The 17964-nt window shown below is 39.1% G+C and overlaps 2 protein-coding genes across 2 annotated transcripts in view; both read left to right on the forward strand.

Annotated features, from left to right (window-relative positions):
• The first annotated feature begins 106 nt into the window (after window positions 1-106).
• arrdc1a (arrestin domain containing 1a) lies at window positions 107-14928 on the forward strand. The gene is made up of 8 exons (XM_007557763.2): window positions 107-337; window positions 3448-3558; window positions 3783-3833; window positions 7473-7627; window positions 8303-8485; window positions 10523-10699; window positions 10797-11337; window positions 14122-14928. The coding sequence occupies exons 1-8, from the start codon at window positions 220-222 to the stop codon at window positions 14157-14159; spliced, it is 1374 nt and encodes a 457-aa protein (XP_007557825.1). The 5' UTR covers window positions 107-219; the 3' UTR covers window positions 14160-14928.
• A 1414-nt stretch (window positions 14929-16342) lies between these two features.
• The window catches only part of LOC103141958 (histone-lysine N-methyltransferase EHMT1-like), a 19929-nt gene continuing 18307 nt past the window's right edge, over window positions 16343-17964 (forward strand). Inside the window, exons 1-2 of the mRNA XM_016674138.1 lie at window positions 16343-16428; window positions 17482-17867. Of these exons, the coding sequence (XP_016529624.1) occupies window positions 17484-17867 (384 nt within the window). The 5' untranslated portion in view covers window positions 16343-16428; window positions 17482-17483. The remainder of the gene's footprint in view (window positions 16429-17481; window positions 17868-17964) is intronic.

Here is a 17964-nt window from a genome sequence, read left to right on the forward strand (position 1 = left end):
AATATTTGTTGACTTGCGGGACGATGACTTGATCCCACCTTGCAAAAAGAAAAGGGGGTAATTATAAGGGTATGACGTCTAGTCCTGGAGATAAAAGTTGCCCAAGATTACCTTGGAGCTGCTGGTGACGTCAACAAGGGGCGGAGTTAGAGAGCCAGGTACTGAGTCCTGCAGTTTTTGTGCGCTTCTCAGGTGATTGTTGGTTTCGGTGAGGATAACATGGGAAAACTGGAGGCCTTCGAGGTCGAGTTTAACGAGAACAAAGTTGTGTACACTCCGGGAGAGTCCATTTCTGGGAAGGTGACAGTCAAACTGAACCAGCCGATCCAATGCAAAGGTAGGTACCTCCTCTGAACTGTCTCCGTCTCCCCCCTGGTGGGAAATGTTCCTGTCGCTGAACAAGGAAGTGGGGAAATGAGTCAGGCTCAAGCAGAGTCACGCAGCTCCGTTTTACTTCGAGACCTGCTGGATTTAGGAAAGCTCCTTGTAGTCTGTGGGACGTTTTGGACCACCTGTATGACCGGGTGGAGCTGGGCGGGTTTGGGGAGGGTTGAGGGGGCAAGTGGGTGGTGAAGAGGAGGTTGGAGTGTTTTTAGAAGTCAAAAGATTGAAGCATAACTGTTGTTTAAAGTCGACGTTGCATCTTTTACGTTTGTAATTAACTGCTGATTATATGTTTTATACAGGTTATTTATTTATGCAGTCAGTTTAAGCTGCGTCATTTATCATATGAGGTACTGGAAACAAAGGCCTCAAACAACGAGGGAAAACATGAGCAGGCTTGACTGGCAGCGTTTCAGTGAACTAGTTAAGCTTTGTAGTTTTCTTGACTGAGTATTAAATACCAAATGGAAAAAATAAATTGTGTAACTTTTGGTTGACTGCACTGGGAATTCATCTTATAAAAACAACACAGGAATGCTTTCCCATTTCCCAGGACATTCTTGGGAAAGCATAACCTGTCAACCTGCTTTAACAGGTTACCTGTTAAAACATCAGCTGACCTGACTCACTGTTTCAGAACTTCCTTTTCTGTTTGCATGTTGTTGCATTTTAAGAACACTAAATCATTGTCATCCATTGTCTTGCATAATAATAGAACATACACTGAAACTAGTAGAAGTCAAGCTGGAAAAATGGACTGTGGAACTGGAAATGAGAGCCCAACCCATCCAGTTTGTGCTAGAGCGACGCCTAGATGAGATGATGAGAATTCACTCTTCTCAGTGATGGAAATGAAAACTAAACCATTAGGAACTCTTGTGTCATCAGGAGAAGGGAAAGGGAAAATGGTCACACAGATACTTTTAAATCGTTGGTTTTTCTACAGACACACAGACCTCTTCACTGAGACGGGACCAAAATGTTCAGACACAGAGTCATGTTTCTGGGCTGATTCTCACAGGCTGAAGGTGGCTGAAACTCTGCTACCTTCCCACTGAGAGCTGATTCCCATGTTGGGAGTGGCTCTGTGTTTGTGGTCCTTCAAGTTAGTTGACATTCCTGTTCAGGCAGACCAGGTCGTTCTGCCTGTCCTCTAACCTGCTGCAGGCTCAATCATTTGGACATTCTCATTCAGGGTTTGAGGCCAATGGTTTTAGTCTTAGGAGTTAAATTTTCATTCAGTGGATTTTCTCAGATCATTAAAGAATTGTTTATCCGTCACTCTCAAAATGCTTTTATATAAGTCAGTGGATCTATCAGGTCATCGATGTCATCAGGACAGTTAAGAGTTTACAGAATTTTTCCAAAGCTTTTTTTTTTCACATATCATGACTAATTGTAGAAATATGAGCATACCTTTCTAAACTTTTTGGAAGTTATTTCTGCCTTTGTGGCAGTAGATTATCCTGCCACCTCTGAAGCATTCTGCTGCACACTGACACCACACCAAAACCTGGCATGATTCTATTGGACCATGTCAGGATGCTACAGAAGATCATGCAACTATTAGATGACTTGTATGAAGTTGATATGCTAGTATATGAGTACAGTCATTGACTCATTTAGTCATTTTCTCTACAGATGTACTAATTAGGCTGATCAGGCTTATACCCATGTCCAGTTATGTCAAATTCAGATTATTTTTTTGGGGGGGCTCTAGTGACCTTTATTGAACTGTATTGGGTGGAGAGAGAAGGGGGTAAAGGCATCAAACCCAGAGCTCTGCCAGGACTGCAGCCTGTGCTCACGGTGCACCTGCCAGCTGAGCCACTCGGAGCCGCTGGGTTTTCTTTTATAACTACAGAACATACAACTAGATAAATGGATAAATGTAGAAATCATTGACCATAAAAGGAAAAAAAAAATGCAATAGTTTCTGAAACTGTAAAAGTAATTTTGAATCTTTTACAAGATCATTAGTATTCATGCATGTAACCACATACCTGACCTCTCTTGCATTCTCATTAAAATAAAAAAAAGCTAGAGTAAGTAACATGCTGTGGCACCTTTACTCACTACAAAGAGAAGAAGTTTCTGTTCTAATAGATTTGATTAATATTAAAACAAGCATTTCTTATTTTTCAGTAAGGAAAAAGCTTCCTGATTTATTGGTGCATCACTAATTTATCTCCACAGTTGTTTGTACTAAGGAGAGTGAGTCTATAGAGTCAGTTACAGAAGGAATGATAAGAACTGTGGTTTCAGTATGAAACATGTAATGTGTAACTTTATCGACCGATGTGAAAACATTAATCAGCAGTTCTATTAGCACTGGTGATTGCTGCAGAAAAGTTCCAGGCTAAAATACTGGCCTGATGGAGTTTACATATTCTCCTCATATGTGTGGATTCTATCCAGGTGCTCCAGCAAATATTTTAACAGTATTTTCAAGGCAAGTGTGATCAACAGTTGTGCCACATTATGACATTTCTCCCTGTCTGTATTCATCACTGGCGCTTCAGTCTGATGCATGTCTGCCTGACAAACTGAGGATTTATTGTTATTCTTAGCACAGTTGTTGCTGTTGCTACCATTACAGAAGTGGTTATACAGCATGAAGTTTGTGTATTTCTTGCTGTTAAACATCTTGTCTCCTGTTAGCTCCGTATGGTGGAGTGTGCAGAATAAGTTAATATCAAACACTTCATTTCTTACAGTAAAAATGATAGCAAATGATACTTTGTAAATAATCATCCTTCAGTTGCATAGTTTTGCTTTATCGTACAACATCTAAATGAGTAAATATGGGCTTTAAGGCCCAGTAGAGCAGCAAAGTGGAACACAGTTCTTTCTGTTTTTTATTTATTTTTTGTAGATTCACAGATGTTTATGCACATGATTTTCATTTCAACAGTAGAGATTCCAGAGTAGATTTTTATTTATTTATTTAATTTTTTTTTGGTAACTTAACATAATTGCTGAAAGTTGCTTAAGCTATTATTGCTCCGACCCTGGTTCATTTTTAAATCCATGTCCTGTGTGTTTTTTTTATTTCATCCACAGTCATCAAAGTGAGCTGCAATGGTTTCTGTGGCATCACCAGTAAGATAAATGACACCGCCTGGACAACAGAGGAGCAGTACTTTAACAACACCATCTCCGTTGCCGACAAAGGTACAGTCCAACACTGATGGGATTGTTTTCTTTAGCAAGTGGGCTTGTCGGGATTATTTTTGACATGTTTATTAAGTAAATATTGATGTGACTTCTTTGTCATCCAAATGATAGTAAGGTGTGTGTAGCTGAAGTGTAAAGACTGCACAAATGAAAGCTGCATCTGTCCACTGCAGCCCTGGGTGGAAAACAGGAGGCTGATTGTTTCTGTGCTCTCTTTGCAGGAACCCTGAAGCAGGGCGACCACCAGTTTCCCTTCAAGTTTCTCATTCCAGGTAGGACAGATGAGTGACGTGATGAATACATGCTGCTTTGCATTCTTTCCCATGATAGTGGGTTTTGCCCTTGCAATTCCAGTCAGGCTGCAATGTTTTGCATGTGGATTTATACTGTCATTGCAGCCTGGACTGGCAACAGTTACCTGGACTCAGGACACTGATTTTTTTATTTTATTTTTTTTACTACTAGGGAGTGAGAGAAAATCTTTCCAGATTTTCATTTTGGAGCACTGAGCAATCAACAACCAAGACTTGTTTTAGGAATTATTCTAAAAAGTGTCCCTTGATACAATGGTGCCAAATCAGCTGTTGATGCACTAACAGAGCATATCAACACATACATTGAGCCAGGGTCCTCAGGCTGTCTGGCTGTTATGGCAACTTGAGAATTCGGCACACCTTTCCTAGCTTTTTTTCTTCTTGGTATGACAATGTTTTGTGGATTAATGGATTCTTATGGCGTTCAAGCATAAGAACGCCATAAGAATAGATTTAACCTCGATAACATGGACAGGACTCTGAATTAGGAGCCTTCTGGATATTTTTCCACCCAAACAATACCAATGCTGAGCAGCTGTTCTTCACTGGTAGAAGACCAGCTTTGTCACTTTTAAAGTGGTTCTTTCTTGGCACCAACTCTTTGTTGGGCTATAGAAGAGAACCAGTTTTGAATAAAAAAACAATCACAATGTTATGAGTAGCATGTTCAAAACCTATTCATCTGCTTTTAATTTCTCAAGATGGGCTAATTATACTCCCACATTAATATGAAGAGTCTTACATAAAGCTTGACTCATCATGGAACAAGTTACATGTTTGCTGTTTTGATGTCACTTGTAATGTTCTAAATGTCCGTTGGCCTGGTTCTAGTGCAAACTTTTGTCTTGAATAATGAAAGTGGTTATTGAAACAGCAAAACTGATACACTTCAGGTTGTGCATCAGCGAAGAGATTATCTCTAGTTGTTCATTGTTATTCATTACAGAACTATGCTGTCAGCAATCAGAGGGAAAACTCCCAGTCCCAGCTTTGTCACCACTGCCAGCTGGGCCTTTTTCTGAGTGACAGTGAAGAAATGAGCCCAATGCATCTGCAGAGGACTTCATAAATACTGACTGATGGTTGAAAAGTGCTGTTAGCTTTGTGTTCAAAATCAGAGTAAAACCATATTTGGAAATTGGACTGATAATTTTAGGGATCACTTGACAAATAATGTGATTTCATAAAGAAGAAAAACACAGTGAACCTTTTCATAAATTCATAATCCAACAAAAGGAGGGTAAAACATTTTCCAAGGAGGGCCAGGTGATTCTTTTCCATGTTAAATTGGGGACTCTGGAGTTTTGTTTTGAAATCACTTGCAGTAGAAATGTATTGAAAACACTCCTTAGTAGTAAATGTTCATCAGTAAAACTTCTTCAGAGGAATAAAGTCTAATTTTTATGCAGAATTTGGTAAAAATAAGTGTTTATGTTTTTATGTATGTATGGCAGCCAAGACTCACCGGGAAATATTTATCTTGCTATGAGAAGATTTGCTGGTTGCATGGGTAGGTGGTTAGCATGGCTAAAAAGGTCTCATGCAAATTCAGTCCACTTACAGATTAACATGATACAGTTAACAATGGGGATGTACACATAGATTTAATCTTATACTAAATACAACATTCAAAATATACTTATTAGTTTTATGAATTTTATTAATGACGCAATAACCCAGCAAGACAAGGGCCAACTTTAACTGTTCCTTCCTAAAGCACCATAGATCTGAGAAAATAACAGCAGAAATTCATAACCGTCTGTCTGCTAAGTGGTCAAACATGTACAGGCGCAGAATTGGAATTGAATTAATTGGGCAGAAAAGTAAAGCCAGATTGTTGGATTTGGTTGTCTGGTATCCTGGACTGTCTTGATGTATGCCAGTATATTTTCTTTTTGAGAGATATGAATAATGTTTGCATTCCATTTTGAATTCCAAATGATGTGGTTGGCAAGTTACTGTTGTTTTTCACTCCACACCCATTTTCATACTGTTATTGTCTATAGTCACAGATCAGCGTTGCCTGTAAACTGTCTACATATTAGCTAGAACAGGTTCAAACACAAAACATTCTTCCACTGAGAAAGCATATTAGCAGTGTTGATTACTTACCTGATTCCAAAGACTTTAATAAAGTGAAACTCGCTGACTCCTAAACTTTGCTTGAATCTAGTTTGGTGACACAGCTTGTTATGGTGTTGTACTGCAACCCACATAAACAGTAAAACCAGGTCATGGAAGGCTTGTGTGGGGTTCATTTGGACTGGTATGATCTCAAAACACTGAAACAGTCAGTAAGGTATTCCGTCAACTGAAATCCTCCTTCCTATAGAAACGTTTGGCTGTCAGTACTTGGTACCAGTTTTCTAGTGCCAGAGTCGGGCATTAACTCTGGTCTGACAGAGTCCCTTCCTTAAAGAACATCTGGACCAGGCAAAGTTTCTCAGATGAGAAATGTTATCAAAAGTCTCAGATAAGACTTTTGATGACTTTGATTATCAAAGGTCTGAAATCAAACTGAGGGGTTTTAACTAATATGAAAGGAGTAAAGTGAACTTTACTTTTGTGAAACAAACACCTATCACTTTGTTTTCAAGTTGTTGAACTTGATGTCCTCAGACTCCAACGGAGGACATAAAGTTCCTAAGGAACAGTTGTGCCTGTAATGACAAGCCTTCTCACCTTCAATTTGAGTCATCAGCAATGAGATGTCTCCAGGAAATTGTTACAGACAAATCTTGAATTATCAAATAATGTTTTGTTGAACTCAGAATGACCAAATGGAACATTTATCTCCGATGACATGTTAGTCCTGGTCAGCGGTGTGCAGGCTCAAGATGTGGGTTCTGGCGCAATAAGCAGTTTCTCCCTTTAAACTGTATCGCTCCATGGTGACACATGGCATTTTCTGACATGAGGCTGAACGGAGAATATGAAGATATTTCTGGATAAACAGCTGAACGTAGATAATTATCTGTTGACGTGGAGTTTGTAGTCATTTACTTCCTGCCATGCTTTGACTTCATAGACTCTGACGCAACACAGCGCTAACTATATCTTTGTATTTTAGACTTGGTTGAACCACTTTCCTGTTTGAGATTGTTGTGCTTTCTAGGTAACGCTGCCACTGCATTGCAAGATGTAAAAATAATAAACCAACCCAACCAGTCTTTTACACTGTTACACAACAATGTGTGTGTGTGTACCTGTTTATCTATTTAAGATCCTTTTTGGTATAATCATTAACCTTCTGAAGACCAATAAGCCTGGCCCTAATGTGGCAGTCTGCCAATGTTAGGGCTAGGGGTAAATACATAGTTATTAAAATAAATCCTAATATAACTGTATAGACAAATGTGTGTCTGCTCTTACCTCTATCACTTTGTTTTCAGGTTGTTTATATGATCTGATAATATTTCAGGATTTGGAAGTTAAAAAACCCCAGCTTTTTCTATTATACTTAATTGAGATTCCATTTGATCATTTATTTTGAAGTTAAAACCATGTGTCACAATGAACTGTGTTTTTAGAGTATAATTAATCAGATTTTGAGATTTTGAGGAGAACATGATGGTTCTGTTCTGCTTGTCTCCACAGCCTCTTCCCCAACCTCTTTTGAAGGCAGTTATGGCAAAATCATTTACAGAGTGAGGGCTTTTATCGAAACCCCTCGATTTGCCAAGGACTACAGCACAGAGAAGCCTTTCTACCTGCTGAGCCTTCTGAACCTGAATGAACTGCCTGATATATGGGTGAGCTGTTCTGGATTTTTCTACAGATTAGTCCTGGTACATCAGCTTGGTGGTGAATGTGGGTGTTTGATTAAAAATCCAGGTGGTAAAATGGAACAGGTTCAGATATTCTTTTGGAGGGAAGAAAATAAACTGGATATGCATAAATTTATAACAGGGATAGGCAAGCTAAGCTGTTTGGAGGTCGTTGTGTAGAGAAGGGCTGTTGAATTTATTGAACAAGGGATCTTTACACTCCAGAGTGCCGGGTTGGAATATAAGTGATGTGACGAGTTTATCTCCCAAACACTTCTAGGCTTGGATTTAACATTCATCTTGATTTAGTCAAACTGGAACAATGCTAAATACTGCTATAAACACACAGGAGACACATTGAAGAGGAGATTTTCACTGACTCTAGCAGCACATTAATGCTGCTCTCTGAAGTAGTTCAGAGAAACATATTCGGACACATTTTTTCATTTCATCAATCAAGAGAGGTTTTAGTCAAAGTCATAAGTAGATTACAAAATACGGAAATAATTGAGAGAGAAAAGACACAATGTGAATGTTTAATTGTGGGTAGGTTTTTTTTTCTGTTTCAGACTTTAAGAGAAAAGAAAAGACCAATGAACGCTTCAATGGAATTTATTTACAAACTCCTGATCATTTTTGTCTTTATGTTATTCTTTACAGGGACCATCCACTTCTGAAGTAACTCAACAGTTCACCTACATGCTTCTAAAAACGGGGACAATTGTTCTGAAGGCCGAAACAGACATGAAGGGTTACACACCAGGCCAGATCATCAAGGTGTCGGCCTACATCCATAACCAGTCCTCAAAGCCCACAGGCCACATAGCTGCCAGCCTCATGCAGGTAAAAGCTTTTCAATGCACCAACAATATGTCTCAAAGCACTTTTCATGTCACCTATTGCTATGTAGTTAATAAGGCTGTCCCGATGTGAGGTGCATTGGGATTGATTTGAGAATACAGCAGGAGGGGTGACACACAGACTCATTTGCTTTAAAAAAGGGAAAACAAAAAGTAAATCTGTTACAAAGAAGCAGGAGCGCTGTGTGGTGTGTCTCTGTGCTACTGTCTCTACCTCCCCTGCTCATCCCCTGAACAGAAAAAAAATCTGGAAGAAACAAAACAGTGACTCTGACTCCCAAAGCAGGAATTCCTTCACTCCAGAAACCAACTTCACTGATGCTTTGCTTGGACTAGTGGAGTTTGGGCATTTCTCCACCATGGTTCCTGGATTATTGTCAGGAGGTTTATTTATTTATTTAAAAGCAATAATATCTGAGGGGACAAAACTTTATTTAAAATGGGCTCATTTCCAGGTTCTATAGTCCATATTTCTATAGATATATGGACTGTAGATATTGTCCATCTTTATATGGACTATATAGATATATGTATGGATCATTCAAGTAACTTCTGAGAAGTTCCTTGAATGATCAGGTCTTCCCAAGGCACTTAAAAGCTCAATGGATATAATAGCATTTCTACAAATTTGATGGTTGAATAACAGACTGAAAGCATAACATATCTTTGTTGTTGAGGTGGCACCAAAAGGAATTTTTGAATTGAAAATTTGTATTTTACTTATATATTCTCTTTGAGCTCAATTAATTTCAATTGGTGAATTATAGACCCTGCAATTAACTGTTACAATTGGTGGAGCCTCACCACTAAAGGAAAGATAATGCCCTTCATTCAAATTAATATTGTAGGGTTTTAAATAATCTATTATCAAAAGGGACAAATAAAACGACTACAATCTCTGCACATTATTACAGTTCCTGCTACAATGTTTCCTAGCTTGTCATGACTGCTGGCTTACTAAAACCCCATGATGGGGAGGATTTTGAAGTAGCCATCTGTGTTACTTTTCTCAGTTATCACCATGTTTTTTTTAATGAATTAATTTTCATGTTTTAAGGATCATCTGACCATCTGGGAATTAAATCTCAATGCTCTATGAGTGCTCTCAAGTGGTCAGATACTATTAAGATGTAGGTACTGTCAGGTCAGAATCCTGACAGCACCAACATCCCTATGTTAGTAAAGTGTTTCCATGGTTACATGTGATTAAGTAATTTTATTGATGATCAATGCTTTGAAATTTGAGTTGAAGTCTCATTGATTTTACATCAGTGGTGTTCAGGTGCTCATGCAATACAAGGGCAATGTAGCAGTTATTTTCCTATATAATTTTGTCTTCCAAGGCCACTTAATTGAAATGTAAAAACGCAATAGTGTAAGCAAACATTTCATAAAGAAGTCACTGCTGAAGTTATGGTTTATGTTCTGATTCTGAAGTGATTTACATTTCAGTTTTCCAGTGTAAATGTTGCTGTGTAACTTTAATCCCGACCACAGCAGTCTGTTCAATCTTAGAAACTCACAGAAGTCCACTTCAGTCAATCCTTTCAAAGTTTGTTACGGTTACACCCTCCCAGGGACTTTGTAGAGACTCCATAAAACTTGTAAAATATGCTCATTGTTTGCTTAGAGATATTGCTCAAAATCACAGGTTTCATTATCTCCCACACACTCCTCTGCTGAGAAACCATTGGTCAACGCTGCTGCTGTGGGAAGAGTTCCTTGATCAGCACCTCACTCTGTTTCGGACCCACAGTTGAAATGTTCATAGAAAAACAACCAAAGCTAAAGAATGCTCTGAGAGAAAAAAGATAGGGGTCTTAAAGTCAAAATGGCTGATGACTAGGTAAAGATTCTATATCAACTGCTCTTCCCCATTTTAAATATTTCATAATTCACAACACCCAGCTTTGCCTTTGTGGTATTTTGTTCTTTGTGCTTTTTCTATGAAAACCTGCTTTTTAACACCATGTCACAGTCGGCTTTGCTTTAGTAATTTCCGTATCATTACTGTTTTCAGAGGGTGACCTATGAGACGAAGAAGCCCACCCATGATCTGAAGTCCATAGTTGAGGCAGAAGGTGGTGAGGTAAAGGGTGGTAGAGAGGTGAAGTGGGAGGAGCAGATCATCGTTCCTGCCCTCCCTCAGTCCTCACTGAATGGCTGTGAACTTATAAAGATTGAGTATTATGTCAAGGTAATATAAGACACTCCATGTCCTTTAAAGTTTATTATGATGTTATCAGAGAATGTTTGACTTAGTGAATCTGTTTATTCTGTGTTCCTTGCCTCAGGTCAGCCTGAAGTCTCCCGATGTTTCGCTGACATTACCGATCCATATTGGAAATGTCTCACTTGACAAAAAACGCTGTCATTCCAAAAAAGAAGTTCCTCCTTCCAAGAAAGAGCTAGTAGCCCCTGAGTCGGAAGCAGAGCCCTCGGCATCTTCCTCCATGAACACACCACCAGCTCGACCTGGTCCTAGACCTGCTCCCCGTCCCACACCCCGCTCCAGGATGTCCTCCCACAGCTCCCCCAGCGCCCCTCCTGCTGAGTACCACCATGGAGCAGAAGGTGGGAACTTGTTGAAGGATGACTTCCCCAATAAGCGCCAGTCTCAGGCGGTATCACCCAATGCCTTCAGCTATGCTCCAGGCCTCTTCTTTCCCCAGAACCAACCACCTAATGCGTCCGCCCCAGCTCCAAGTGGGCCTTCCCCACTTGGAGGGTCGACAGGGGCCACGGCCCCTTACCCCTCTGGTAATGGTGCCCACCCAGTGGCAGCACCACTCAGTTACCCTCTTCCAGACTATGGCACCCAAGCCTACCCACAAGGTGAGTTTTTATGTAGCTTTATGAGGGAATTCTACTGCCATAATAAATGAAGCTTACATTTTCAGTTTGAACGCAGGATTCCATCTCTTCGTTCTCAAAACTTGTAATGCTTGCACTCAAAACTTTTGCTATCTTTCAAATATTCTCTCAAATCTTTGTGTTCATGCTCAGATTTTATCCTCTCTGCACAGATTATATATCCATGGCTCTGGTACCTAGTGGCAGCTGCTGGAACCTACCACTACTAAGTTGAGTCAGCTTCCAGCAGCTGCCACATCAAGTGCCATTACTAGTTGCCACTGTGACGATTTGAACTTGCTGTCGCTCTTCTTTTGAAAGAATGTCATGACGCTGAAAGTCTAAGCACGGCGCAAAAAGCTGAAGTTGGTTCTCCCTACGTCCAGTGGGCGGCGCAGAAGGAACAGGTGCTACAATTGATTGTAGCAACTCAGGCACACCCAGTAGAAGGAAACAAACACACCCTAGAGGAGGCTCCCACCGCCTTGTATTGAACTTTTGCAACTACTTAGAAGTGAGGGACGAGAGTATTGAACAGAGCAACTGAAATTGTTTTCCAAAGTTGTTTTTGTCAGTTATTGTCAGTTTATTCATGGTTTCCACTTTTCGAGTCAAGCTAATTTGTTTGTGAACATTACACACCTGGTTGGGGCTCATAGACAACAGGATTTTCAAAAGTTGGAAATGGCTAGCTTAGAAACCGACCCATTCATCATCCCTCCTGATGCGTCCCTTCTCAATAACGCAATATTTGATATCTTTCTAATCATACTTATACTCATAAAGTATATGAACGTTAATCTTCTTACCTTGTAAAAAGTGTTCACTGCAAACCAGCAATTATACTGAGGACTGACAGTCACTATGAATGACGGCTGATGTCAATCACCGCCGTATCTTTCCTTATTAAAAGTTATAAAATAAGACAAGTTTAATTTGAATCCTTGTCTGTTTGTACGGCTGGCTGCGCAGCACCCTATGACCATTTTTAAAATGAAATAAAGTAAATAAAAAAGCGATATTAGGTTACAGATATCTGTTTTGAGACAGATGTAGGAGTGCATTGGTTGTTTTAACCCCATGATGGCAGAGTGGGTGGAGTTCTGGAGAGTGTGACATCACCTGCAAAGGCTCAATAACACTTTATTTATAGCTTGGCTAGAACGGTTGCCAGGTGATGGAACTGCTTGTTCTGTGAGAGAGAGCAGAAAACTATTTGCAAGAGAGCAGAGAGGTTTGTGAGCGGAGATTTAATCCGTCCAGAGAGAAGTTTTGTGAGCGAGGAGAAAATCTGACCAGATTTGAGAGAGCACAGAGAATAAATGAAAGAGAGCAGAGGTTTTGAGTGCAAGCATTGCAAGTTTTGAGAACAAATGGATAAATTCCTGCATTCAAACTGAAAATGTAAGCACAAGTATTATACTTTTAGAGAACAGAGAGGTAAAACTGCTTTCAAACTGAAAATGTGTGCTCTTGGCTTATATCAGTTAGTAAAATCCACACATAACATCTGTCACTGCAATCCCAAGATTCACTGACTTTATTTGTGAGTTAGCACTTATTCATATACATTAGTAATTACTTTTGGTTAAGAGCTTTTGAAAAAGCTTTTTCATTTGTGTTCAATTTTTTCAAAGGACCAGAACATTTGAAAGCTTCTGGCATTTTCTCAGACAGAAACTAATATTTTAATTTGCAGCATTTAGTCATTTCTGTTTGCAGTTTCTTCTTCAGATGATGAGGTTTTCTGAGACAACAGAAGGACATGAATGTCTGAGAAGGCTTGATGGGTCCAGCTTTGACCATGTGTTTATGGGTCAAACAAGCTGATTACCACTTGTTGCGTTTAAAGACATTGATTCCATCTTATTATGTCAGAATATTATTCAGTCAAAAGAAATTCAATATAATTCTACATTACCAGTCCAGACAAAAAAATGAATCCACTCATGGATCAAAGGGTCAGAGTTCAGAATTACCAGAGCTACATTGGTTGGATTGAAAAACTTTTAAACAGTAAGAGAAACAATTCTATAAAGCTTCACAAATTCCCTCCTCTGTTAATAAAGTTCAGAACAAGAGATTTGCCCCTGCTGCTCTTTCTGATGGCATGTTTAGCTGGTGGTCGCCACCAGTCAGTGGAAAATAAACACTATAACATCAGATCAACTTAAAAACAGTAGTTTGAATTTTGTCAAGTGGGGTTCTGCTTACAGTGGCTAACAAAGACCGTTTGCTTCTTTAGTTCCATGAAGCAGAGATCAGCTATAGTGCTGATTTAGTGCTAGCTCTTAATCAGAGGGGAAGGTGGGGTTTGTCTAATGCTAAAACTGCTGCTATCTCACAAATAACTGATCAATAATTTCTAAATCTATACGCCTCAATTTTCACACCTTAATTGAAAATATTGGCTCAGTCATAGAAAACTTGGAAGAAACTGTCCTGACTTGCTGTTTGAAGCGGTCAGTCATGTTAGGGTTTCTGTAGAAAAAGCCCTGATGAAGTTTAGTTAAAATTATTTTGTAATATACTTCAGCACTTGAACATGAAACAAATTATTAAATCATTAAAAAATGACATCTAGTTTTTAAAATAAAACCAATAAATTTGATTGAGGGACATATAATTAACTCTCTACTTAAGTTTTTTCCAGTTTTAAAAAATGGACACAATTCCTAAGTTATTTGTTTAATGCAATTTGGCACTCTTCACTCTCCATAATACAATAACATTGTGCTTTTGTGTGATGGTGTCTGTGTTTTCCAGAAGCTCCTCCTTCCTACAGTGAGAGCTGCAACACATGAAGTTCATCAAAATACCATAACCAGTACAAAAACCATGTGGGAATTAAGCGTGGACAATGTGGACATATTTCCAGGATTACACTGTTTTTGTCTGTTTACCCAGAATACAGAGAGCAGGCCAGCAGGAAGCCTGGAGCAAATTGGGTTCCTTTTGGACTTTATATACCTGGAGTTTCTGCAGTTTTGAAGCAATCTCAAACTCCAAACTCTTTTAAAAGTCTGTTTAATGTCTTGCATTTGATTAATACAAATGGAAAATAATTTGATTTTTATATGTTTGAAATAGATTTTTAGTTGTGGGTTTGTTATTTGCTTTTCCAGCATCAGTGATGCACCACTGATCCTGGAATTAAAGAATAAAAGAATTAAAGAATAAAATCAGCCAAATTTAAAAATCTAAACTGAATCAGCAAGATTAATTTTGAATGTTTTGACAGCTGTAAGGATATAAGAGATCAATGCTAGTTTTTGCACCTTTGCTGTTTTCATGTCCAGTGTCGTTCTCATTGAAATCTTCACATCAATGATGTGTACTGATTTTGTTTTTACCTCTTATGTTTGCTGTCTTCCTATAGGTTAGAATAATGCAACATCACTGTGATTTGAGCTTTTATTTGCCCATTTATAATGTGTTTTATATTTAGTCATGTAGATTAGTGCAGATATATTGCCTTGCCTGTAAAATCAAGGAGGATTTTATGTTTATTTATTGTATTGAATGTCTTTCTGCTGCCGTTTTTAATAAATTGAATTAAACAAGTGGGATGTTTGTGTTTTCATCAGCTTCTAATTCCTTCAGCCTGCTGCTCCATTGTCCAGATTTGATCCTCAAGTGGCTACTACAGTAGCTCTGTGGTGCTACCACTTCACAACCATCAGCTGCTGATCCTCAGCAAGCTCTGCTCTGGTGGCACCATCATTCTATAGGTGGGACTGCCTCTCTGTTTAAACCATTTTGACTTGAAGCATTAAGACTACCTCAGGTGTAACAATGAAGACTGTATTCTAACTCAGGTCCATTACATTGTCTTTAAGTAGATTGCAGCTCATATTGGCATAGATGTCAAATTCAAAAATACTTTATTGATCCCAAAAGGAAATTAAATGCTATTAATATTCTTCAGTTATTGTAGGTAGTGACTGTGTTGGCAGGGAAAATCTTTTGTAGTTGTCTGTATTACAGAACATTTGAAGAAGCCTCATTAAATGAAATTTAATGAAGACACTCTGTTTTCCCAAAACAGTCCCATGAAGAGGATGGTTAGGATTGTCCAATCATTTTCTTTATTTTTATGAAGAATCCTTCTTTGCTTAATCATCTCCAGAGTCGCCCCCAGAACAGAACCAGCCTTCTTTATCAAGCTGTTGAGCCTTTTTAGGTCCCTGGTTCTGATGCTGCTGACCCAACAAATGACAGCAGAAGAGATGACGCTCTCAACAACAGACTTATAGATATTCTGCATCATTTTGCTGCAAACCTTGAAAGATCTTGGCTTCCTTAAGAAGTGCATTCTGCTGTGTGCTTCTAAAAAACAACTTCACTGTTGCGTCTCCAGTCCAGTCTGTTGTCCAGATTGAGGTATTTATATTCCTCAACCACCTCCACTTCTCCCATGTTGGAAATAAGGTTTGATTTAACCCTGCTTTTCCTGAAATCAACAATCATCTCTTTAGTTTTGTTTACATTCAAGATGAGATGATTATTTCCACACCATGACACAAAGCAGTCCACCAGCTCTCTGTACTCAGCCTCTTGTCCATCTCTGATACACCTGACAACTGCAGAGTCATCTGAGTATTTCTGTAGATGACAGAAGTCAGACTTGTGCTGAAAGTCTGAAGTGTAGAAAGTGAAAAAAATGGTGAGAGTACAGTCCCCTGTTGAGCTCCTGTGTTGTTGACCATCTGGTTAGACACAGTTCTTCAGTCTCACAAAATATGGTCTGTTTGTAAGGTAGTCATAAAGTCATAAAGCAATAAACCTGAGTTTTAGCCTTGGAAAATTTATAGCTGTGGATATGCAATTTGGGCTATTAATAATATAAAGTCTTCAACAAAGACTGTTGAAACACTTACTTGGAGTGTTCCAAAAGATAAAAAAAAACACTCCCAAAATAGTTTTAGAGTTAAGCTATACGCCAATTTCAAGTTTTCTTTTTACAAAAAAAAAAAAGCATGCATAAAGATTTTCTGGGGAATTTGCGCGAATTATGACCCTTCAGGCATTCCATACCTGGTGTGGGCCCAGCGTTGCTTCCCTCTTCGCCTGGTAAGTTGGAACTTTTGCTGCTTGAACTTTTCATGTTAAACAGCTGCTGATGTGTTTTATCTACTTTTTTTGTAGTTTTCTACTGGGGTCTTCTGCTTAGAGTAGAGCCCCTTCAGCGAGAGTTTCGTCTGGTTCCTCTCTTCATGCCTTTACGGAGCGAAGCGCACATTGTTTAGTGTTTTAGAAAGACGCTGTTTAAAAACACGGCGAGTTTTTAAAGTAGCAACAGAAACCGTTTTCATCCTCTCGATATACGGATGGAAAACCAACTCGTTCAATATAACAAGATTATTTGTTAACTGCTTCCCGAAGTTTCTCCCCTGCTTCCTACTGAATCAAAACAAAGATGGCAGCCATTGTTTGGTTGGCTCTTTCAAACTTGTGACTCCTGCATCTCATCTTTTGCATTAACTAGTCTTTTGTGAAACAGTAGCAGCAGCGATATCTGGGACTGCTTAAGTTATCGCTGGGTTAAATGAGAATAATGTGCAACTGACGAGGCGAATGAAAATGAAATTAGCATCGGTACAAAAATGATAAACTGGTAAAAACAGGGTCTGGACTGGTACCGCTAGAATTTCCCGAGCGATACCGACCTCCCTCAAAAAAAGCAATGATTTTAATTTTAAAGTTTTTCTAGATGATTATGACTGGCACAGGTTCCCTTATATAAGTTGTAATTTTCGATCCCACCAAAAATGATTCCGATCAGTTTACTCCAACTCCCAAAGAAATGACTGAAGTTAATTATGTGCTTTAAACATGCTGGAGGTTCTTGGTCTTGGTTTATTTAATGGTCATATTTCACAGTGCTGACCCACGTATATAGAGAATATTGACTGATTCTGATCTCTGGCTAATTGGTCGGTGTCTTCCTAATTAAATGTATGTATGCTGTAAATCTAAGATAAAATAAAAATCATCATCTAAAAGTGATCATTTTTATTTTGATTGATTAATTTCTTTCTCCTTGAAATAGATTGTTGTCTGTGACCTGTCATGTCCGACACCAACTACACTGTTGAATAGAATAAATGTGCTTTCTCTTCACAGCAATGGAGCTGGACAGAAACGGTGTGTCCCCTGGACCAGCGGTATCCTCTAGTCCTGCTTCTAGAACACCCAAAGCTACTAAAGGACAAGAAGCTAAAAGCAATCAAAGGACTGGTTTCACAGTGACTCCTTTCCATATGTCACCCATAATCAGTAATGATGCTGCTCTGCAGAGAAAACCTGTGGACACAGCTGTAGGGAAAGCGACTCCACCTCGTAGCAGCAGCCTATTTCTGGCCGCAGCTGGACGACTGACTGCTGAAGCTGTTGGAGAACGGTTTCCTCCAGCTGCTACTGCTGAAAACTCAGAGCAGCTGATTACATCTGCATGGTCAGCACAGGCTCAGCAAGTGGAAAAGACACAGTCAGGTTTTCTTAGCAAGGCAAGACATTGATACTGCGATGTTCAAAAGGATGTAGCTGTGAATTAGTGTGTGTGTGTGTGTGTGTGTGTATATATATATATATATATATATATATACA

This window comes from Poecilia formosa, unplaced genomic scaffold, assembly GCF_000485575.1.
Source record: "Poecilia formosa unplaced genomic scaffold, Poecilia_formosa-5.1.2 Scaffold91, whole genome shotgun sequence".
Lineage (NCBI taxonomy): Eukaryota > Metazoa > Chordata > Actinopteri > Cyprinodontiformes > Poeciliidae > Poecilia > Poecilia formosa.